Raw genomic sequence first — 23,712 nt, forward strand, 5'->3', positions numbered from 1 at the left:
TGGGACCTTTTAGTCCGCAGGCTGACGCTCTATCCCAGGGGTCCTCAAACTTTTTAAACTGGGGGCCAGTTCACTGTCCCTCAGACTGTTGGAGGGCCGGACTATAGTTTAAAAAAAAACTATGAACAAATTCCTATGCACACTGCACATATCTTATTTTGAAGTAAAAAAACCAAAACGGGAACAAATACAATATTTGTATTTGCATGTGGCCCGCGGGCCTCGTTTGAGGACCCCTGCTCTATCCACTGAGCCAAACAGGTTTCAGCTTTGCTCTTACTATTAAGTTTCAGATTTCTTAAGCAGTCGAAGACCTGAGTAAGACAGTATAAAACACAGTAAATTATTTTGATAAATCATAGAATTTTTGCATTTCGGCAGAAAACTTTTCACATAAATCTTATAAGAATCAGACCAGTAGTACAGAAGACTTTTAGCATGGAGGGGGAAAACTGAACTCTAATTTTGCATCAGCTTTTTTTTGTTTTGTTTTGTTAATTCTCACCCGAGGATATTTTTCCATTGATTTTTAGGGAGAGTAGGAGAGAGAGGGAAAGACCGAGAGAAACATTGATGTGAGGGAAACACATCAACTGGTTGCCTCCTGCAGGAGCCCCAACCGGGGCCTGGACCGGGGAGGAGCTTGCAACCAAGGTATATGCCCTTGACCAGAATCAAACCTGGGACCCTTTGGTCTGCAGGCTGACATTTTATCCACTAAACCAAACTGGCTAAGGCTCAGCTTACTTTTGATTTGATATTTAAATTCATGTACTGAATTAAATTCATTCCAATCTTAACTAGTTTGACTATACATTAACATGTCTTTCCAAAGTTTCCTTCTCTACAAACCTACAACTTTCTTTTTCCCCTTGTACTTTATCTCTTACTCATTCAGAAATAACCAACCTTATTTTAGGACAAATCCACTTTCCTTCAATTCCCTCAAAAATGTATATAAATACCTTATACCTTCTATTACCAAAAACATACCTATTAATTTGCTTTCATCTTAATTAGAATTCTTAACCCTTAGTTTTCATTAGAAATAGAGGTTTCTAAGAAGGAAACAAAAGTAGGTGAACCTATGTCCGGTAATTAATGTTTCAGTATTTTTTCTTACTTGGAACTATACTTCTGGGAATTTTAGAATAGCCAATCCTTACAAGTGCTTATTTATTGTTAAATCAATTAAATAGAGGCTTCTGGTTTGTTTTTACAAGTTAGCAATACCATCAGAGGTAGAAAATATCACACAAATACTACACAGGTGTAGACATACATAAACATACAGATGCAGAGCCCTCAGCTTCCATAAACAGTGGGTTCTGTTCAAAGGACCTTCCTTCCTTTTCTCTCTTCCTCACAGCTTAAACTCTGTCTTGAGACCACATGGCTTCCCCCAGACCTGCAGATTGCCCCACATCATAGATACTGTGTCTGACTATGGGATGAGTGTCGCGTACCATTTGCTGGCGTCTGTCTGCAAAATCTGTTTCCATTCCTACTGTAGCCGTGGTGCAGTCAGACCCCTGAAACACCAGGGTGTAGATCCCCTGGTACTTGACCAGCGCTCTAGGATCTCTTGTACTTCTGTAGACTCCCAGGGCCAGCATTGCCCAGGATGGTCATGGTCATGGTCATCTGGCCAGGCCACCCTACAAGGGAGTGGGTACTGTGGCATACTCAGGCCCATGTAGCTGCTCGTAATGCTGCTCCTCTTCTCCACTTCCTGCTGCGATAGAATTGCTGTCTCCCCGAGTCCCACGGCTGCATGAGCCAGACAAAAACACTCCCTGGTCTTTTGCTGAAACTTGGCCCAACCCTGTCTTAGCCACAAGTGCTTGGACCTGAGGCTGCGGGAGCCTGCATTCTCCCAGTTTCACAAAGTGACAAGCCAAGATTTCCAGCTATTGCCTTGCTCCCTACCTCTTATCGGCCAGTTCCAATGCTAACAAAATTGTAGACAGTCTGACATCCTTTTCTAGTATCAGTTCATCCTCTAGTTGTTACACTGGCTTCTACCTCCATCCAGGTGTCAGTGGCCATCTGCCTCACCTGTAAGAGGGGCCAGCCCACAGCTGTGGCCCAGCGCACCCCTCCTTGCTGGTGTATGAGTACTTAAGCGAATGCCTAAGGCCAGCCTGCATCTTCAGGGCATCCCCATACTCACGTGGTATCTAGCATTCAGACCTCTCCTCTCCTCCCCACATGGGGGTTGATGGCCAGCCTGGGATTTCCTGTGGGGATGCCTCTTTCCCAAACCCCATTTCGTCAGTCTCCTGGCCAGCTCACCAACTGTCAGTACACTCAGATCCAGGGGAAAGCCTCGAGACTAGAAATCTACCTCCATACGTGGGGGGCAGGTTAAGACCCAAGAAATAGGGTGCCACTCTAGTCTGGTAATTAATAGGGAACTTACATGCGAGGTGCGTCTTGGGCAGTGGCGATGATGGATTTCCTCTGCACTATGTGGCAGGCGCTAAGCGAGAATGTGGGACAGGGCAGGATGGATGGAGTACCTGGGGCATGAACTCCCCCAGGTGCTCCTTACATCCTTGCCCAGGGCAGGGTGAGGGCCTGTCTCAGGAACCAGCATATCTGGGAAACCAATGTATAAGGCCAGCCAGCATCTTCCAGGCATCCCCACACGCACACAGTATCTAACTTAGGGGCCACTCCTAAGTACATGGATCAGACGGTCTGCGGAGGTTGTGGAAAGCAATCTCCGTTCAGCGCGGATCTGGCTGGATCCAGCTCAAGGAAAGCTCAAGGAACAGCCTCTTCACACTTCACAGTGTAGTTTGATAACAGGGAGCGTGAGACCTCACACTTCGTTCTTTCTCAAAATTACTTTGACTGTTTGGGAGTATTTTGTGGTTTCACTACATTTTTAGGATTAGTTCTAATTCTTAGGAGAATGGCTCTGGTATTTTGATAGGGATTGCACTGAATCTGTATATTGCTTTAGGTAGTAAGGATATTTTTACAATATTAATCCTTCCAATCCACAAGCAAGTTATATTCTTCCATTTAGTTGTATCTTCTTCAGTTTCTTTCTTCAGTGTCATAGATTTCTGAGACCAGGTCTTTCATTCACCTCTTTGGTTAAATTTGTTCCTAGGGAATGATGCAGTTGTAAATGGGATTGTTTTATTTTATCATTTTAAGTATATTTTTATTGATTTCAAAGAGGAAGGGAGAGGGAGAGAGAGAAACATCAATGATGATAGAGAATCATTGATTGGCTGCCTCCTGCACGCCCCCTACTGGGGATCGAGCCAGCAACCCGGGCATGTGCCCTTGACGGGAATCAAACCTGGGACCTTTCAGTCCACAGGTTCTATCCACTGAGCCAAACTGGCTAGGGCTGGGATTGTTTTATTAATTTCTTCTTCTGATTGTTCGTTATTGGTGCATAAAAAGCAACTGATTTCTGTATATAAGCAGTCCTTGGGTTAAAAAGTTCTGTCATTTTGACGTATGTACATATGTGCTTTATGTTTTTTATTATTTATTTACCACAAGTAAAGGCAAGGAATTGTTATCTTTCTTTTAAATTTTTTTTTTTACTGTTTCACTTCATTACTGCTGTGTATGTGCTCCATGTGAGTGATGTAGGTGCTTATGTAGGTGGGTTCCGACTTACGGCGAAAATTGCCTTACGTGGCGCCGTAGGAACGGATATCCGACTAACCCAAGGACCTGCTGTATTGTTTCTGTATCCTGCAACTTTACCAAATTCCTTTGTCAGGTCTTTATTTTTAAATTTTTATTTTATTGATTTTAGAGAGAGGGAGAGAAACATTGATTTGTTGTTCCACTGATTCATGCATTCATTGGTTGATTCTTTTAATATGTTTTTATTGTTTTTGTTTTGTTTGTTTTTTTCTTAGAAGGGAGAGGAATAGAGAGAGAGAGACCTCGATTGGCTGCCTCCTGCATGCCCCCGGCTGGGGATTGAGCCCACAACCTGGACATGTGCCCTGATTGGGAATCAAACCGGTGACCTCTTGGTTCATGGGTGGATGCTCAACCATTGAGCCACGCTGGTTGGGCTGTTGGGAGTTTTTTGATTACTGCTTCAATCTCATTGCTAGTAATTGGTCTCTTTAGATTTTATTTTTCTCCCTGGTTCAGTCTTAGAAGGTAATTCTAGAAATTTTTCCATTTTTTATTGGCATATAATTGTAGTATTCTTTACTTTATTCTTTGTATTTCTGTGGTGTAAGTTGAAACTCCTCTTTCATTTATGATTTTACTTATTTGGGCTCTTTTTTTTTTTTCTTGATGAGTTTGGCTAAAGGTTTGTAATTTTCTGTTTTCTTTATTTCTTCTCTGATCTTAGCTTTTCTCTTCCTTCTGTTTATTTTGGGTTTTGTTTGTTCTTTTTCTAGTTCCTTTAGGTTTAGAGTTAGGTTGTTTATTTGGTATTTTTCTTGTTTCTTAAGGTTGGTCTGTATAGTTATAGACTTCACTCTTAGAATTGCTTTTGCTGCATCCCATACATTTTGTAAAGTTGTGTTTTTATTTCCATTTGTCTCAAGGTTATTGTTGACTTCTTGTTTGATACCCTCTTTGACCCACTGGTTGTTTGGCATTTTGTTTAGTCTCCACATATTTGTGTTTTTCCAGTTGTCTTCCTGTAGTTTTTTTTCCTAATTTTATGCTACTGTGGTTGGAAAAGATGCTTAATATGATTTTAATCTTACTGAATTTATTGGTGTTTGTTTTGTGACATTTTGTGATCTATCGTAGAGAATGTTCTATGTACACTTGAAAAAAATGTGTGTACTGCAGTTTAGGGATTAAATGATCTATAAATGACTATAAGTCAGTCTCGTCTAATGTGACATTTAAAGTCAATGTTCCCTGTTAATTTTCTGTCTGGATGATTTGTCCATTGAAGTGAATGTGGTATTAAAATCCCCTACTACTGTATTACTGTGGATTTCTCCCCTTATTTCCATTAAAAATTGCTTTTATATTTAGGTGGCCCTGTGTTGGGTGCATAAGGTATTCACAATTATTATATCCTCTTGGATTGACCCCTTTATAACTATGTATTGTTCTTTTTTACAGTTATTTTTTTGTTGTTTTAAAGTCTATTTTGTCTGATATGAGTATTGCTACTCTAGCTTTCTTTTTGTTTCTATTTGCATGGAATATTTTTTTTTCCATCCCTTCACCTTGAGTTCCTATGTGTCTTTCAATTTGAGGTGAGTCTCTTAAAAGCAGCATATAGATGAGTCCGTTCCGCTACCCAATATCTTTTTATTGGACCATTTAATCTATTTACATTTAATGTAATTATTGAGAAGTGTTTACTTATTCCACTTGGTTCATTGTTTTTGGGTTTGTTCTTTCGCATATGCCCGTACTGGGGCCAGGGATGAACCTGAAACCCAGATACATGCCCTTGACTGGGAATCGAACCCATGACCCTTTGATGTGGGCCGACATTCTGACCACTGAGCAGCACCGGCCAGGGCATAACCATTTCTTTAAATATTTAATCAGATTACTTATCTTTGTTTTCTTAGGGTTTCTTTTTCCCCCTGAAGATTTTTCATGTTTCTTCATTTAAGAGATATGCCGTCTTTTCATTTTGTTGACTTTCTATAATTGTTTATATGAATTAGAGAAAATAGCTCTCTCTCCCAGTCATGAAAAAGTGGCCTGATATACAAGTGACCTGTATAGGCTGGGTGTGCTGGGTGGTTTTGGAAGTTAATAGGCATCCACAGGCACTGGCCCACAGTGGCCTCAGGTTGGGAGGCCGGGTGGGTGTGGTGATGTCCTACTGTCCCTTTGTGCAGAGGCAGAGTAGTTAGGAACCGTTGCGGTAATTAATCCCCATGGCCCTGTGGAGGTGGAGGGGACATGTACGAAGGTGCTCCAGGCTCCTCTGCCCAGAGGGCTCCTGAGGCCCTCAGCCTTCTCTGTTCATCTCTTTCTCTTGTTTGTTGTCAGAAGCTGTTCATAGTCCTCAGTTGTCTCACAGAAATAACTTATCTACTTACTGGTATATTTGCGATTGGAATGGGAGGGGGCAAATTCCACATTGCCCCATCTCAGACTCCCTGTGGAAGTGTGTGTTTTTTTTTCTATATCAGTCTGTGTAGTTACTAAGCATGTGAAGAACTGAATATTTAATTGAAATGTAAACTAAGTGACTGTACAGGTGCAGTAGAGCCATGCTCGGCGGGAAGACAGCAGCTGTTTCCAACTGGTAACACAACTTCCACGTTGGAAAACTAGGGGAAAGAAGCAAATGAAACCCAAAGCAGGTGGTCAGGGAGAAATACAAAGACCATGATAGAGAAAAGAAACAGCAGGAAACCAACAAACCTGAAAGTGGGTCTTCTGAAAAGATAGTAGAACTTTAGGAACTTATTGCAGCTCAGTGACCTGGAAAGGGCTCCCTTTTTAGCTGCCCTGACATTGTGCACGTTCATAGCCACAAAACCAAAAAGTATGGACACCCCTCCCCCCGGTGCCTAAGCTTCCTTTGTGACCAGCCATGATTTTACCACTGTGCTAGCATTTCTGCTGCACACAAACCTTAGATGGGCCGTCTGCTGAGTTCGCCACTGCCTACTAGGGGTCCTTTCCAGCCTGATTCTATAACTGCAGAGAGGGGTCTGGGGGCAGCAGGCTGGGCCAACCCAGACCCTCACCCTGGCTTGGTCTCCCCAGGGCTCCTTCAAAGAGCTGGTTTACGTGTTCTTCATGATGAAAGATGCCGGCCTCGCCCCAGACCTGCTGTCCTATGCGGCCGCTCTGCAGTGCATGGGGCGGCTGGACCAGGATGCCAGCACCATCCAAAGGTGGGTGGGTGTCCTGGTGGTCCTGCCAGGAACACAGTGACTTGTTGGGCCTGGGAGGGTGGCGTAGCCTGCGCTGGGGGCCCAGATTCTCTGCGGGACCTGATGGCTCCCTGGTGCTGAGACCTCTAGGTTGGTTGGAGGTGGCTCTGTGAGTTGGGGGTTCACCATGTATCCCCCACAGGTGTTTGAAGCAGATGGCCCAGGATGGACTGCAGCTGCAGGAGCTCTTCATGAGCTTGCCACTGTGCAAGGAGGACAAGGCCGTACTCCTGAGGGCTGTGCGCAAGGCTGAGCCCACCTTCTTACCTCCGCAGCCGCCCCTGCCCTCGTTCGAGGTCAACACCTCCCCACTGCTCAAGGAGATCTACAGCACGGTGAGCTTCAGCCTGCAGGTGGGGTCCCATCACGTGCGGGCTGAGCGACGGTCATCCTGTCCCTATGGGGGCGCCGGGAGCCTCAGCCCTCCCTTTATTTCTCCTCACTGAGCCGCCCGCATCTGTGGGACTGCCTCCCTGCTCCTCAGAGTTTGAACCAACTCAGAGTTGGCAAGCTCCTGGCCCCCAGCAGGGCCATCACCCCAGGGTTGAAGCTGGAAGGTAACAGAAGGAGGAAAAGCCACATGCACTTCGGGCACCACGGCAGTCACTGTCCTACTTGAGACTCAGCCGTAGGCTGAGCACAGGAGTGGTAGCAGAGCAGGTATAACTCATTCTAAAGCAGCAGGGGCAGCTGGTGGGGCAAGACCTCAGCACCGCTTCCCAGGACAGAGGACGGCACTAAGGGTGGATAACCACCGGGATGCCTTGGGTTCTTACTTGTTTTTATTGGGATGTAATTCACCAACCATACAGTTGACCTTTTAAAGCGTAATTCAGCATTTTTTAGTAGGTTTACTTCTAATTCCCGAACATTCGATCATCCCAAAAAGAAATCCCAGCCTCCTGGCAACCATTAACCCACTCCCTGCCTCTGTGGATGTGCCTGTTCTGGACATTTCACTTAAATGGACTCACACTGTGTGGTCTTTTGTGTCTGGCTTCTCTCACTGAGCATCATGTTTTCCAGGCTCATCCATGTTGTAGCGAGTGTCAGTGTCTCACTCCTTTTCATGGCTGAGTAATACAGGGTGGGGCAAAAGTAGGTTTTCAGTTGTTCGCATGGAGAACAATATAATAAATAAGAATACAAGAATAAAATCTGGCCGAAACCGGTTTGGCTCAGTGGATAGAGCGTCGGCCTGCGGACTGAAGGGTCCCAGGTTCGATTCCGGTCAAGGGCAGGTACCTCGGTTGCAGGCACATCCCCAGTGGGAGATGTGCAGAAGGCAGCTGATCGATGTTTCTCATTGACGTTTCTAACTCTCTATCTCCGTCCCTTCCTCTCTGTAAAAAATCAATAAAATATATTTTTTTAAAAAAGAAAAAGAATAAAATCTGTATTCACAACTGTAAACCTACTTTTGCCCTACCCTGTATTATAGTGTGTGATGGACACATTGTGTTTATCCATTCATTAGCTGATGGACACTTGGATTGTGTCCACTATTTGGCTGTTGTGAATCACACTGCTGTGGGTGTGCATTTACAAGTGTTTATGGGTTTGTTTGTTTTTTAATATATTGATTTTTTACAGAGAGGAAGGGAGAGGGATAGAGAGTTAGAAACATTGATGAGAGAAAAACATCGATCAGCTGCCTCTTGCACACCCCCTACTGGGGATGTGCCCGCAACCAAGGTACAAGCCCTTGACTGGACTCGAACCTGGGACCCTTCAGTCCATAGGCCGATGCTCTATCCACTGAGCCAAACCGGTTAGGGCTGTTCGTGTTTTTTAAAAATACCTATATCTATCTATTTATCTATATATATAGTGATTCTTAAAAAATATTTATATGTGTGTGTGTGTGTGTGTATATAAATTTATATATATATGTGTGTGTGTGTGTGTGTGTGTGTGTGTATAAATCACTATATATATATAGTGATTTCAGAGAGGAAGGGAGAGGGAGAGAGAGATGGATGGAAACAATGATGAGAGAGAAACATTAATCGGCCGCCTCCTGCACGCCTCTTACTAGGATTTGAGCCCGCAACCCAGGCATGTGCCCTGACCAGGAATCTAACCATGACCTCCAGGTTCATAGGTTAAAGCTCAACCACTGAGCCATGCCAGCTGGGCAAGTGTTTGTGTTTTTTATTCTCAGCATGTTGGGTTTTGCTATTTTTAATTTATCTATTTTGAGGCAGGTCACACATTCAGGCAGTTCCAAGTTTAAGAAGCAAAAAGTGATACCCAGGAATTTGAGTTGCCTTCCTGGGCTGTCCAGCACCTAGCCCAGTGAGGCCAGGCAAATACAGAGCTTTTTGCTTTTAAACCAGTGTAGTTATTGTTCACGCTGTTCTGCACCAGCCTTTTCCCTGTGATGTGCAGGATGGATGATTTTCAGGAGACTTGGAGAAGCGGATGTGATCTGCAAGGCGGGGCATTCTGGGCAGCACAGGGCGGGCTGTGGACAAGTTTTGCCTGTGAGAGATGCGGGTCTGCAGGGCAGGCATCCGGCGCCTCACCACCTGCCTGTCCCCACTGGCAGGACCTCCCTGCATCCTTCCCAAAGCAGCACCTACCCTTGGAGACACTGAAGGACCTGTTTCGGCAGCAGCTCAGTGTGGAGATGGCCACCATTGTCACTGTGGACTCCGTGGAGAAGGCCCCGTCGCTGACCAAGGAGGTCCTGCAAGCGGTAAGGGACCCAGCTATGCTCAGGTTCCTGCTCGGCTAAACCAGGCATCCGTCCCCTGGTCTGGGCGTGCTGCCTGCTGTGCCGCATCCCCTCCTCCCCACCCTGCAGCTGTCCTGTCCTTCCCTTTCACTGAGCTGAGGTCGCCGTGTGCTTGACTGCTAGAGCAGAGGGCTCAGCAGCTACTTGGTTCACCTTGGCACCACCTCCTGGTGGACTCCTCCTGGGAGCCTGGGAGCACTGGGCTCATCGGGCACTGTGGTGACCCTCATTTGTACCCTGCCCCACAGCGAAAGACCCTGCAGGAGCTACGCACCCGTTGGGAGGCAGAGCTGTGCCTGGCGCTGCAACAGACAAAGGCCAGAGAGGCCCAAGCTGCCCGCGAGGGCCGCCCCTCACTCCTCCCGTACCTGTGCCTGCTCAGCGAGGGGGAGCTTACGCAGCTGATGCTGCAGGTGGGCATGTGGGGATGGGACAGGAAATGGGTGGGTAGAGTGTGGGCACCTGTGGGGCAAGGGGCTTACCGCACCACCATCAGACCTTGCAGGTGCTGTCCCAGCAGGGAGAGTCACTTCTCTCCCTGGCACATGAGCTGGGCATGCGCATCTTCAACCGACACGTGGTGCAGAGGAAGCAGCTCAACGATGAGGTGCAGGCACTGCAGGAGCGCTATTTCAAGTACCTACACCTGCTGGCATCGGACACACAGGTAAGGTCTGGAGGGGGGTGGAATGAGGAGCTGCTCCTGGGCCTGGGATTTGGGAGTTCCTCAGGGGTAGGGAGCCTAGTGGGTTTCCAGGTGGGGAAACTGAGCTCCCCCTACTCCCCTCCCTCCCACCCTGGGGCAGTTGGTTATGCCCCCAGCCCCTGCCACTTTCTGGCTGCCCCCACCTTGTTTCCTCATCTGTAACTTTGCACCTGTGGGGGTGGCTGGGAGTGAGCTCTCTGCCCAGCCCCCTGACCCATGATGCTGCCCACAGGTGGTGATGTCCCGTTTGCCACGGCAGCACTGGGAGGCACTGGGGACAACCGAGGCCTCCCAAGACCAGCCCTGGCCCTTGACTGTGGTGGTGCAGCTGGGCAAACAGCTGGCTGAGGTGCTCGTGCAGACAGTGAAGATGCCCAGCAACCTGGCCCAGCTGCAGGACACCCAGAAGCTCATCCCCGTCCTCTACCATGTGTACTCCTTCCAGAGCTTCCGCCAGGTACACTGACGGGAAAGCGGCTTCTGGGCCTAGCGAGCCCTCCCCTGTATTCAGGGCAGAAGGCACTTAGAGTGTGGGGGTCTGAGATGAGGCTGGGGCTCAGGGTGGTGGGGTACTATGGAAATCCTCTGTCATGGCCTGATCTCAGGATAAGGCATCTGATGGGGGCTTGGGGCCCTCTGCCTGCTGCTTGCCTTTGGGGCAGTTGACTCCTTGATTGGTGTCTGCCCCTTCTGACCCCCAGATTGGGATCCTGAAGCCACATCCAGCCTTCATACAGCTGCTGGAAACTGCGGCCGAGCGCACAATGACCTTTGAGTCAGCCGAAGTGCCCATGCTGTGCCCGCCACTGCCCTGGACTTCGCCACACTCAGGTGCCTTCCTGCTGAGCCCCACCAAGCTGATGCGCTCTTTGGAGGGCACCATACAGCACCAGCGCCTGCTGGAGGGCTGCCCACCCACTGAGCTGCATGGTGCCCTGGATGCCCTCACCCAGCTGGGCAACTGTGCCTGGCGTGTCAATGGGCGAGTGCTGGACCTGGTGCTAGCCATCTTCAATGCCAAGGGCTGCCCCCGCCTGGGCGTGCCATCCCCTGCCTCTGAGGCACCCCGCCCATCCAAGCAACGCCTGCCAGCCAATGCCTCTCCGGAGCACAAGACGGAACTGCGGCGGGAGCTGGCCCGCTGCCTGAAGGTGGCGCGGGAGATGCATAGTCTGCGGACTGATGCTCTCTACCGCCTCTCGTTGGCCCAGCACCTGCGGCACCGTGTCTTCTGGCTGCCTCACAACATGGACTTCCGAGGACGCACCTACCCCTGCCCACCCCACTTCAACCACCTGGGCAGTGACCTGGCACGGGCCCTGCTGGAGTTTGCCCAGGGCCGACCTCTTGGCCCCCATGGCCTTAACTGGCTCAAGATTCACTTGGTCAACCTCACTGGGCTTAAGAAGCGTGAGTCACTGCAGGCACGCCTGGCCTTTGCTGATGAGATAATGGACGACATCCTGGACTCAGCTGACCAGCCCATGACGGTAGGGGCAGCCTCCTCCCTCTGTCTGTATCTTGGCCTGTCCTCACTCTGCTCCAGCCACCTCAGCACCAGCCTAGGACACCCTCTAGGCAGCCCCACGTCTAGGCCAGAATCAATAACCCCAGCCCCCCGAGTCTTCCCCTTGGGACAAACCTTTTTTTCTGGCCTTTTCCTTTGCCCCAGTCCACTGGCCACCTCCCACTCTGTGGTAGCCTCTTCCCATCCCCATCTCATGACTGCTCACTCAGGGCTGGGCCCAGTCTCCCTCCGTGTCCATCACTCCTGTCCTCACCTTGCTATCCCAGAGGCTCTGTCTCAGCCTCCTTGTGTCCTCACATCACCAGGGCCAGCCCAGCTCCCATCCTTGCTCAGGAAGCCCCATCCCACTGACCCCAACCCAGCCTCACCCAGCACACTGCCCTCCTGCAGGGCCGGAAGTGGTGGATGGAGGCAGATGAGCCCTGGCAAGCCCTGGCCTGCTGCATGGAGATTGCTCAGGCTGTGCGTGCCCCCAACCCTGCCGCTTACGTCTCCCATTTCCCCGTTCACCAGGTGAGTTGGTAGGGACCCTGGTGTGGAGGGGGACTACCCAAAGTTGTCTCGAGTCTGAGGTTCCGCAGGACAGTGTAGGCATCTAGCTGGTGTCTTTGTGTGGGGCCCAGCCCCAATGGGTCTACCGGGGCTTGTACTGTGGCCTCATGCAGGCACATTCCCTGTTTCATGTGCCTCAGTTTCCCCTTTGTGGTGGGTTAACAATACCTGCCCCTAAGAATTGGGGTCCAGCAAGGTGGCAATACGAGCAGAGTGCTGGGGGAGCACAGAGCTGTGGTTCATTGCCAAGGATGCTCCTGCCAGCCCTGCCCAGACCCCTCACCATCTCTTCCCCATTCAGGATGGCTCCTGTAACGGCCTGCAGCACTATGCTGCCCTGGGCCGGGACAGCGTGGGGGCTGCCTCTGTCAACCTGGTGCCCTCAGACGTGCCACAGGATGTGTACAGCAGCGTAGCATCACAGGTGGGCACCATGGCCCCCTAACCTGTTCTCATCCCCAAAGCCTACCGCGGTCTGTCCTGTGAATACCTGTGTGTTGCCAACCCCATGGCCTCTCCTGTTGAATGTGATGTGACTGGGCAGTCAGGGTAGGCTTCCCAGGGGAGGTGTCAGAAGGGGGAACTGTGAGGCCAACAGAGAAGGGACCTCATGGGGGTGCTGCTGGTAGGGTGGGTGGGCCCAGACAGGGAGGCAGGCAGAGGGTCCTGGGGTCGACCTACTGACTTCCGGCACCTGCCCAGGTGGAGGTGTTCCGCAGGCAGGACGCTGAGCGGGGTGTGCAGGTGGCCAAGGTTTTGGAGGGCTTCATCAGCCGCAAGGTGGTCAAGCAGACGGTGATGACCGTGGTGTACGGGGTCACCCGCTACGGGGGCCGCCTGCAGATCGAGAAGCGCCTCCGGGAGCTCAGCGACTTCCCCCAGGTGTGCAGTTTTACCCCACATCCAGCCTGCAGCTTCCCCTGCTGGGCAGTTGGCTGCTGGGCAGCAGGCAGCTCTGAGGGAGGGGCGTGTTTCCCCCCACTGTGGGGGGAGGGGGGAGGGGGAGGGATCCAGAGGAGCAAGCTATCTTCTTGGGCCCTCAGGCCTTGGTTTCTATACCTGAAAAATGGGGGTGTGGACTTCAGGTATCTGGGACAGCCTTGTGAGATCACCTGGCCCTGGGCTGTGGCGTAGGCATAGAGGCTGCCCCTTCCCTCCAAGCTTGCCCCACACTTCTGTGCCCTGCCGTCCCCAGGAGTTCGTGTGGCAGGCCTCTCACTACCTTGTGCGCCAGGTGTTCAACAGTCTCCAGGAAATGTTCTCAAGCACTCGGGCCATCCAGGTATGTCCTCCTCCTCCTCCTCCCCTTCCCAGGGTGGCTTCCCAGACTGGGCCCCACACTGAGCCTGTGCCCATCCCTGCAGCGCTGGCTGACGGAGAGTGCCCGGCTCATTGCTCGATCCGGCTTGGCTGTGGAGTGGGTCACCCCCCTGGGTATCCCCATCATTCAGCCCTATCACCACGACTCCAAGGTGTCGGTATGTACGGCCCCCACCTCCATGCCCACCCCCACCTGCACCCCAGTTGCTAGGGCAGGCCTCATGCCCCATTCTCCTTCCACCCCAATCCCACAGATCAGTGGAGGGATCCAGAGTCTCACCTTCTGCAGCAGTGGGGACACCAACCAGTGAGTGCAGAGTGGGGGGGTTAGCTGGACTGAGAGATAGCTGGGTGAGGACTGCGGGGCGGGGGTGCTGACCAGGGTAGAGATACTGGGTCCTCTACCTGAGCATACCCCAACCCCACACATAGGAAGCCCAACACACTGAAGCAGAAGAATGGTTTCCCACCCAACTTCATCCACTCCCTGGACTCCTCACACATGATGCTTACAGCCCTGCACTGTTACAGGTAGGTCCTACATCTGCACAGCACACATTCATTAACCACCTGCAGGCAGGCCTGGTGCTGGGGACATGGGGGAGACCCTTAGAGTGTGGGAGACAGGTTGTGAAGCCATTCCTGCAGGTGGGAGTTGGGACAGAGACCTACAGCAGGCGGGGAACCCAGCCCTGTGAGTCTGTTGGGCCTGGTGCCCAGAAGATCGTTGTGCAAACATGTGCATGGCCCTGGGGCAGTGAGGTCTAAGTGAGGGGGGAGTGTGGGGCCATGGAGGGAAGGGGTAGTTCCTCTGAGTGTAAAGCTGGCCCTGGAGGTCCCTGTGACCCCGTCCACCCAGGTGAGTGCAGCCACACACTGCATGGCAAGGTCTAGGGGCTTGCGTTGTCATGTCAGGTGCATGGGCCTTGTGGCAGCTGCAGAGCTTCTGGTTTCCTGTCCTGAGCCCCTCAGAGACGGTGAACCTGTGGTAATTGGGCAGGTGTGTGGACAGTTCTGTTAGAAAAGACCATTAAAGCCTTGGCTGGCATGGCTCGTTTGTAGCATCATCCCATACACATACCTGGCTTGCAGGCTCAATCCCCCATAGGGATGCATGTGTGAGGCAATTGATTGGTATTTCCTTCTCTCTCCACCCCTCCCTCTCCCTCTCTTCCCGCTCTAAAATCCATTTTTTTAAAATTGGAGGGTTGGCTGGGCTGAGCTTAGGGGTCAAGGGCAAATTCTGTGCTCCCATCCTTCCCCCGTGCGTGATGAAGCCCCGTGGTGGGTGATGGGCTGGGGGACAGCACTCACTGGTGCCTGCAGGGAGCCGAGAATCAACCAGGCCGCAGCTGGGAGCACGGTGAAGAGGATGGGGAGCAGAGTTCCATTCTAAGATGAGAACTTTTTATCTGTATGCTGAGGGGACAGTTGCAGGAATGAGGGGGGGGTGGCGCGTGAGGAGAGAAGAGGGTGGTGGTACATCACTGGACTGAGCCCCCAGACCAGTTTCAGGAGCTGGGCCCTCCTCATGGAAGCCCCTCCTCTGCTGCAGGAAGGGCCTGACCTTTGTCTCCGTGCACGACTGTTTCTGGACCCACGCAGCTGATGTCGCCGTCATGAATCAGGTGCCTGCCAGGACCCACCTGCCCAAGAATGGACACCCCTGGTCCCATGGCTCACTCCATGAGGGACCTTGAACCACAAAGCTTCCGCCTGGCTTTTGGTCCCAGTGCCCATTCAGGTGTTGGGGCAGGGGGTGGTGACCCCTTCCCTCAGGCCCTTGTTCCCAGCTCCTGAAACACCCCCTCATCCCCCAAGGTGTGCCGTGAGCAGTTTGTTCGCCTGCACAGCCAGCCCATCCTGCATGACCTGTCCAGGTTCCTGGTGGAGCGGTACTGCTCTGGCCCCAGGTGAGACATCCCCACCTCCTGTACTTTCCACGCTCCCCCACCCCCCCATCCTTCCTGGACCTCACTCCACTCTCTCCGCTTCAGGTCCACCAATGCCCAAGTCGCCAAGTTGCAGGAAATGCTACTGTCAGTACCCAAGACAGGTAGGGCCACGGGCAGGGGAGGGCTGTCCCAATTGCCGGCTGGGGGCTGGGCCTTTCTAGTCCGTCCCAGGACCAGGGTTCATGGTCTTCCTGCTCTGTTCTGCAGGGACCTTCGACCTGGACCAGGTAAAGCACTCAACGTACTTCTTCAGCTGATGCAGGCCCACCGGGCTGTCCCTGGGGCCCTCTGTACCATAGTGTAAATAAAGCTCTGTTGCTACCTAGGGGAGCGCTGCCTTCTGCAGGGAGAGGGTGTGTGCTGCCCTGCCGTCTGTGGGCTCCCGGCAAGCAGATGCGGGCAGGCTGGGCGCCAATGCTGTCGTTTATTGCGCGGAATGGGGGTGTGGAGGTTAGTGGGGCCTGGGGGGTGTGGTGGGAGCATTGCTGCCTCGGCTAGTCAGTACATTCATCACAAAGGTGGGGAATCCCCAGCCTTGCCCCCACACCCAGGTGTAGCCAGGACTGCCGACCCCCGGGCGCTGGGTGCTGGAGGGTGCTGCGTGTGCCCACTCCAGGGAGGTCACCGCAGGGCGCGCATGGACGGGGCGGGGCCGGTTATTGCGTGAGTGCGATGTGGGCAGCAGGGAAGCCAGCAGGCCAAGTATTGCACTTAAACAGAATCCTCATCGGACAGCGGGCCAGCTACGAGGGTGGGGGTGGGCGGAAGTCCACAGCTATCTCCTTTCGGCCATGGGGTGGCTCCCTCCCTGTTTCACAGTTGGGGAAACTGAGGCACCGAGGTGAAGGGAGCCCCCTCACATGCCTGTGAGGCTACCACCGGGATGCGGGGGCAATGTGGGTGGGCGCAGGGTGATGAGGGGGGACGGCAGGGGCCCGTCCGTCCGACTACAACTACCTACGTCTCCTCTATGGCTTCTGGGGTGGGTGGCCGGGGCAGCGCAATGGCATGGCTTTGGTTTGGATGAAGGCCCCGCCCCTGGCCCACCCGGGCCCGTGGGGCGGTGCAGCGAGGGTCACAAGTTGGACGAAAGGCGCGAGCGCGCCGAGTCCAGCGGGTCGAGGCCTCCTGTGACACTGGGCAAGGCCGAGTCCCTGCGGTCCGGGCTGGGCCCAGCGGCCCGCGTGGTGGATATGGGCCCCAGGCGTGGCGTGGAGCTGCTGGCTGGACGCGCGGAAGCTGCGGGGCCGGGGCCCGGAGCGCCGTGGGGCAGCGAGGGCTGTGAGGCAGACAGCGGGCGCGAGGCGCGGCTCAGGCGGCGCGCTGGAAGTGCGGGCCCGGCTCTGGGTGCAGCCGGAGAGCAGGGTGCGCCGCCATAGGGCGAGGTCCGTGGTGCCCGGGGACTGGCAGGTGCGCCCGGGGGACTAGCAGCAGGTGGGGGCCCTGGTGAGGCAGTGGCAGCAGGCACAGGCCCCGGGGGCAGGCGCCGCACAAGGCGGGGCGAGCTGAGTGCCAGCGGCCCCACGAGTGGGCGTGCCACCTGCGGGCAGAAGCTCATGGCCACGGCCTGCTGCAGCGTGGCAATGGCCGAGGTGACCTGCGGCGGCGGGGGCGGCGGGAAGAGGCCCACGCGCTGGCCCAGCTCGGCCTGCTGCACCATCTCCCGGTCGTACTTGACGATCTCCTGGATGATGGCGTTCTCCTGGTTGTTGAACACGCCTGAGTGGAGGTCGTGTTGGACCTTGTGCAGCAGGATCGAGTTCTTCTTGCCTGGGGACAGGGGAGATGTCAGTGCACAGGGGAGCGCCGCCTGCATACAGTGAGCGGGTGTGTCCAGTAGGCATACTGCTGCACGTACTGAGCACCTCCTGCATACATCAACCAGGTATTGGGCACCAACACTACAACCAATAGGCACAGAACACCTGCATAAAGCAAGCAGGTCAGGCACCTACTCTTTAGAGCCAGTACACATACACCTGTGTGTATTGCGGGCCTCCTGCATACAGCCAGCAGGTATTCTCACCTACTCTCTACAGCCTGTACTTACACAGATGTATAGCGAATGCCTCCTGTATACACCAAGCATCATGTATCGGGCACCTACTCTATAGCCTGTATGCAAAGCATACCGCAGGCACTACTGAGCACCTCCTGCATACAGTGATAAGTATATTGAGTGCCTCCTGCACATAACAAGCAGGTATTGGCACCTACTCTCTATTGCAGGGATCCTCAAACTTCAGCCCGCAGGCCACATGCAAATACAAATATTGTATTTGTTCTCGTTTTGTTTTTTTACTTCAAAATAAGATATGTGCAGTGTGCATAGGAATTTGTTCATTTTTTTTTTTTAAACTATAGTCCGGCCCTCCAACAGTCTGAGGGACAGTGAACTGGCCCCCTGTTTAAAAAGTTTGAGGACCCCTGCTCTATTGTGTGTATTTGAAAGCCTCCTGTATACAAAGGGATGGTACAAGTGTCTGCTGTGTATGGGAAGCAAAAATTGAGGACCCCTGTATATAGCAGCTATGCATGATCTATATACAAACAGGAATCAAGCACCTATTGTGTGTAGCAAGCGAAGAGCACCTGCTGCATACATAAAGCAGGTATGAGACACCTATGTAGACTGCCAGCATACATGGAGCATTTCCTGTATGTAGCAATCATGTATTGAGCACCTGTAGTATACAGCAACATACCCAGAATACCTGCCTGTTCACAGCCAGAGTGCCAAGTGTGTAACATATAGTAGGCATGTGTTGAGTGCCTGCTGTATATAGCAAATAAGTCCAAGCACCTGTCACAAATATGTTAAATACCTACTGTATAGAGCAAATTGTTGAGTGTCTTGTATATAAACATGTATCGAGCACTTTCTGTATACAGAAAAGTCCTCCCTCTAACCCCTCTCTGCCCCATCCAGTCCTGCCTTTTCAGCCATTGTCTTTATTCCCACAAATAGCAGCAAGGGCCACTATCTCTGCCTCTAGTTGGCAGCGTCCTGAGGGCTCCACATCCCAACTATTGCTGAGATTCCCTCCACTGCACCTTACTCCCAAGGCTACTATGTACCACCCACCTGTCTACCCTGTAGAATACAAATGTGGTCAGGTCCTCCCCTGCCTAGAATTGTCTGTGGCTCCCTATTGCTCCTGATTTATAGTCCAAATGTCTCCCCTGCCCACTAGGCCCTGTGTGCCTGGGTTCTTGCCTACCTCCCCAGCCTCCCTCCTCTCAGCTTCCCTGGCTCTCTGGACTCCAGGCTCTTTCTCACCTCAGGGCCCTTTCACATACTGCATCCATGTGTAAAGGACAGGCCTTCTCATCCTAGCAACACCTACTAATGCTGGTTCCCACTTAGCACCTCCAGGAAGCCCCACCCCTCCCACATGCCCTCTATGGTGCGAGCTTCCTGAGGGCAGTGCCAGAGGCATCCTCACGGCCCTCCAGCCACACCTCCTGGCACACGGTGGGTGCTCAGCAAGTGTTTGCCAAATCATCAGAGTTCTGCACAACTGGCAACACCCCACACTCTTCCTTCCTTGGGAAACCAGGGCTGTGTTTGACCAGGGGAGAAAGCCAGTCGGAATCAAGTTTCCTGCAGGTCATCTAGGCCACGCCACCTCCCATCTCAGCACAGTTTCTCCTAGGACCACAGCCAGGGCCACTCACCGATGCGGTCCAGGCGGTCAATGGCAACGGTCTCGAAAGCCCGCCGCATCATGGGGTACTCCTCCAGCACCTCGTTGAAGTTGTCCACACTCAGTGAGTAGAGGCGGCAGTAGGTGTCAGCTCGCACGCTTGCTGTGCGCCGGCCGCGCGTTAGCAGGCAGATCTCTGTGTATAGTCAAGGGAGGCACCTCAGGGGCTGGGCAACACCCAGCTGCACCCATTCATCCCTAGGGTGCGCCCAGCTGCCCTGAACACGGTCTAGCCCACCCTCTGCTGATGTGGCCCTTCTGGTCAGAGGTCCTTCCTGCCGACACCTCGAGGCCTCCCCACATAACCCTCCCTCCCCAGGAAGGGGCCAGCTTTATCTTGCCTGTTCCCTGGTCCCACAGACACTAACCCCCGAAATAGGAGCCATCGGACAGCTTCATCTCCTTGTTGCCCTTGGTGAGCACACTGACCACGCCATGCTGTATGAAGTACATCTTCTTGCCAATGGTGCCTTCGCGGATGATGTAGTCACCGGGCTGGAAGACCTCGAACTTGAGTTTGGTCAGCATGGCTGTGACAAAGTTGGGGTCAGCATTGGCAAACAGTGGCATCGAGGCCACCAGCTTCCGGCAGTTGAAGTTCACAATCTCCTGTAGGGGCAGGAGGCAGGGTTGACATCAGGATACAGTTTGAGCTGTTGCTTCCATCTCAATCTACCTTTGGGACTTGTTTCACCTCAGTTTCTTCGTCTGTGAAATGGGTTTAACACTTAAGCCTGAAAGCCAGCCTTTTACTTAACGGAAAAATACTAGAGGTTTTGCCACCAAAGAATGGAGCGAGAGCCAGGCCAGTGTGGCTCAGTGGTTGAGCATTGACCAATGAACCAGGAGATCAGGGTTCCATTCCTGGTGAGGCATATGCCCGGGTTGCAAGCTCAAGCCCCAGTGTGGGACCTGCAGGAGGCAGCCAATGATTCTCTCACCATTGATGTTTTCATCTCTTCCTTTCTGAAATCAACAAAAATATATTTAAAAAAAAGAATGGATCAAGAAAATACATACACTATTCCCTATAATTTACCACTGTATTGGCAATGGTGGCCATGAGACAAGAAAAAGCAATTGCAGACATAAAAATTGGAAAGGAAAAATTAAACTATCTCTTAACTATCTCCTTTAATGTGACTGCCTAAAAAACCCTCAGGAATCAATAGAAAGCTATAATGGAAGTTAGTCATACTAGCAAGTGATAGAAAAATAAACGAAGCCCTATCCAGTTTGTCTCAGTGGATAGAGCGTCAGCCTGTGGACTGAAGGGTCCTGAGTTCAATTCCAGTCAAGGGCACATGCCTGGGTTGCAGACTTGATCCCTACAAGGGGGTGTGCAGAAGGCAGCCAATCAGTGATTCTCTCATCATTGATTTCTCTCCCTCTCCCTTCCTCTCTGAAATCAATAAAAATAAATTTAAAAAAACTAAGAACATTAAAATAAACCAACATGGAAGAAGTCAGGTTGACAGTTAACCTTGACAAAAAAGCTGGGAGACTTAAATGTTTCCTGTTTGAACTGGGTGACACATGGGGATTTCATTTTATACAACATCGAGTGCCCTTACGACATGAGTTTTCTCTACGATGTATTTCAATAAAAAGGAAAACTCACCTTAAAATCAACAGCTTTTGTATACACACACAGTAACTTCTCAGGGAAGGTATAATGGATGAGCCCTGGCTTAGAAGTTGCTTAGAGCATCTTCCCAATGCACTAAGGTTGCGGGTTCAATCTCCAGTCAGGGCACATACAAGAATCAACCGATGAATGCATAAATAAGTGAACAACAAATCAATGTTTCTCTTTCTCCCTCTCTAATTAAAAAAAAAAAGAAAATATAATGGATGAGAAGATCCCATTTACACCAGCATAAAGAGCTAAACAAACAAATGTGGCCTGAAGGTAATAAGCCATGTCCAAACCTATATAAGGGAAACTGGAGAACGCTCCTGAAGGCACTGAAGGAAACATGAACATACCGTGCGCTCTTAGACAGAAAACCTCACAACCTCACTATCCTAAGGATGAAAGACATCCAGCCGCATGGCTCAGTGGTTGTAGACCTATGGACCAGGAGGTCACGGTTTGATTCCCGGACAGGGCACATGCCCAGGGTGGGGCTAGTTCCCCAGTGTGGGGTGTGCAGAAGGTGGCCAATCATTGACATTTTTCTTTCTCCCTCTCCCTTCCTCTATGAAAGCAATAAAAATACCTATTTTTCAAAAAGAATAGGGGTACCACATGATCCAGCAATCCTTCCAGGTATTTACCCCCCTAAAAATTTTTTTATAACTTAAAAAAAATTTTTTTTTAATCAGAGAGGAAGGGAGAGGGAGAGAGAAATAGAAACATCAATGATGAGAGAGAATCATTACATGCCCCCACACTGGGGATTGAGCCCACAACCTGGGCATGTGCCCTTGACCATAATCGAACCCGGGACCTTTCAGTCTGCAGGCCAATGCTCTATCCACTGAGCCAAACCAGCTAGGGCTACCCAAACATTTTGAAAGCATTTAGTCATGAGAATATATGTATCCCTATGTTGACTGTGGCCATATATGGCAACAGCCTAGGTGTCCTTTGATGGGTGATTGGATAAAGAGGTGGTATGGAATACTACTCGGCCATAAAAAGGATGAAGTATGGCCATTTGCAACAACATGGATGGATCTGGAGAGTACCTTGCTAAGTGAGATATGTCAGATGGAAAAGGATAAGAACCATATGATTTTATTCATGTTGGATATAAAATAAAAAGCAACAAATGAACAAATAAAACAAAGTAATTGATACAGACAACAGGAAGGTGGTTACCAGAAGGGAAGAGGTGGGGGAGGACAAAGAGGGTAAAATATATGGTGGTGGTGGGAGACTAGGCTTCAGGTGGTGAGCACACAATAGACTATCTAATAAAAGCCTAATATGCTAAGTGACCTGTCGTCTGGTTGTCCGTTCAAAGCATAATATGCTAATGATATGCTAAGGGCGCTCAACCACTCACTATGATGTGCACTGACCACTAGGGGGCAGACAGTCAACCAGTTGCTATGACGTGCATTGACCACCAGGGGGCAGACACTCAGACCGGTAGGTTACCTTGCTGCTGGGGTCTGGCCAATTAGGCCTGAGTGAGATGAGCTGGATATGCCCTGGAGCCCTCCTGCTGTCCCTTCCTGGCTGGCTAACCTCCCGTGTTAGGTACCTGATCGTGCACCAGTGGGGTCCTTCGGCCTGGCCTGCGCCCTCTCACAATTTGGGACCCCCAGGGGATGTTGGAGAGCTGGTTTCAGCCCAATCCCACAGGCCAGGCCAAGGGACCCCACTAGTGCACAAATTCGTGCACTAGGCCTCTAGGATAGATGTATATAATAAAGTTGTTCACCTGAAATTTATGTAATTATGTTAACCAATGTTACCCCAATACATTTAATTTTTTAAAAAATAGCATGGTAGTGGCATAAAAACAGACATATACTAGTAGATCAATGGAAGAGAATAGAGAGCCAAGAAATCCTTACTTATATGACCAATTAATGTAGGATAAAGAAGAAAAGGGATATATAATGGGATAAAGACAGGTTCTTCAATAGGTGGTATTGAGAAAACTGGGCAGATAAATGAAAAAAAAGTTAAATTTGGATCACTTTCTGCCCTGGCCCATTGGCTCAGTGGATAAAGTGTCAGCCTGCGGACCAAAGGGTCCTGAGTTCAGTTCTGGTCAAGGGCACGTACCTTGGTTGCAGACTTCTCCCCCAGCCAGACCCTGGGCAGGCGCATGCAGGAGGCAACCAATCAATGTGTTCCTCTCACATCGACTTTTCTCTCTGTCTTTTCCTCTCTCTTCTACTCTCTCTAAAAATCATGGAAAAATATCCTCAGGTGAGGATTTAAATAATAAATAATAAAAAAATAAATTGGATCACTATCTTACAGTATATACAAAAATGAACTCAAAACAGATTAAAGACTTAAACATAAGACCTGAAACCAAAAAATTACTAGAGGAAAACAGTAAACTCTTTGACATGGGTCTTAGCAATCTTTTGTTGTTAATTCTCACCCAAGGATATTTTTTCTTTTTAAATATTTTATTTATTTAATTTTAAATATGTTCTTTTATTGATTTTAGGGAGAGAGGAAGGGAAAAGGATAGAAACATCGATGAGAGAGAAACATAGATTGGCTGCCTCCTGCTCTCCCCGTACTGGGGACCAAGGCCACAACCAGAGCATGTGCCCTTGATGGAAAATCGAACTTATGACCCCTTAATTTATGAGTCAATGCTCAACCACTGAGCCACAACGGCTGGGCCTGAGGATATT

At 50.9% G+C, this 23,712-nt stretch overlaps 2 protein-coding genes across 2 annotated transcripts in view; one reads left to right on the forward strand and one right to left on the reverse strand.

The window, feature by feature from the left end:
• POLRMT (RNA polymerase mitochondrial) overlaps window positions 1–15,995 on the forward strand; it is a 30,950-nt gene extending 14,955 nt beyond the window's left edge. Inside the window, exons 4-21 of the mRNA XM_081091004.1 lie at window positions 6,700–6,830; window positions 7,012–7,204; window positions 9,421–9,570; window positions 9,858–10,022; window positions 10,106–10,276; window positions 10,548–10,772; window positions 11,017–11,805; window positions 12,234–12,356; window positions 12,697–12,819; window positions 13,098–13,277; window positions 13,591–13,677; window positions 13,760–13,873; window positions 13,970–14,022; window positions 14,148–14,246; window positions 15,271–15,343; window positions 15,537–15,628; window positions 15,713–15,771; window positions 15,878–15,995. Coding sequence (XP_080947130.1) covers window positions 6,700–6,830; window positions 7,012–7,204; window positions 9,421–9,570; window positions 9,858–10,022; window positions 10,106–10,276; window positions 10,548–10,772; window positions 11,017–11,805; window positions 12,234–12,356; window positions 12,697–12,819; window positions 13,098–13,277; window positions 13,591–13,677; window positions 13,760–13,873; window positions 13,970–14,022; window positions 14,148–14,246; window positions 15,271–15,343; window positions 15,537–15,628; window positions 15,713–15,771; window positions 15,878–15,927 — 2,877 coding nt within the window. The 3' untranslated portion in view covers window positions 15,928–15,995. The remainder of the gene's footprint in view (window positions 1–6,699; window positions 6,831–7,011; window positions 7,205–9,420; window positions 9,571–9,857; window positions 10,023–10,105; window positions 10,277–10,547; window positions 10,773–11,016; window positions 11,806–12,233; window positions 12,357–12,696; window positions 12,820–13,097; window positions 13,278–13,590; window positions 13,678–13,759; window positions 13,874–13,969; window positions 14,023–14,147; window positions 14,247–15,270; window positions 15,344–15,536; window positions 15,629–15,712; window positions 15,772–15,877) is intronic.
• A 73-nt stretch (window positions 15,996–16,068) lies between these two features.
• HCN2 (hyperpolarization activated cyclic nucleotide gated potassium and sodium channel 2) overlaps window positions 16,069–23,712 on the reverse strand; it is a gene marked incomplete at its 5' end in the record, with an annotated part of 29,917 nt that continues 22,273 nt past the window's right edge. Inside the window, 3 exons of the mRNA XM_081091005.1 lie at window positions 16,069–17,440; window positions 19,349–19,513; window positions 19,746–19,986. Of these exons, the coding sequence (XP_080947131.1) occupies window positions 16,746–17,440; window positions 19,349–19,513; window positions 19,746–19,986 (1,101 nt within the window). The 3' untranslated portion in view covers window positions 16,069–16,745. The remainder of the gene's footprint in view (window positions 17,441–19,348; window positions 19,514–19,745; window positions 19,987–23,712) is intronic.

Source organism: Myotis nattereri (genome assembly GCF_964212035.1).
Source record: "Myotis nattereri genome assembly, chromosome: 5".
NCBI lineage: Eukaryota > Metazoa > Chordata > Mammalia > Chiroptera > Vespertilionidae > Myotis > Myotis nattereri.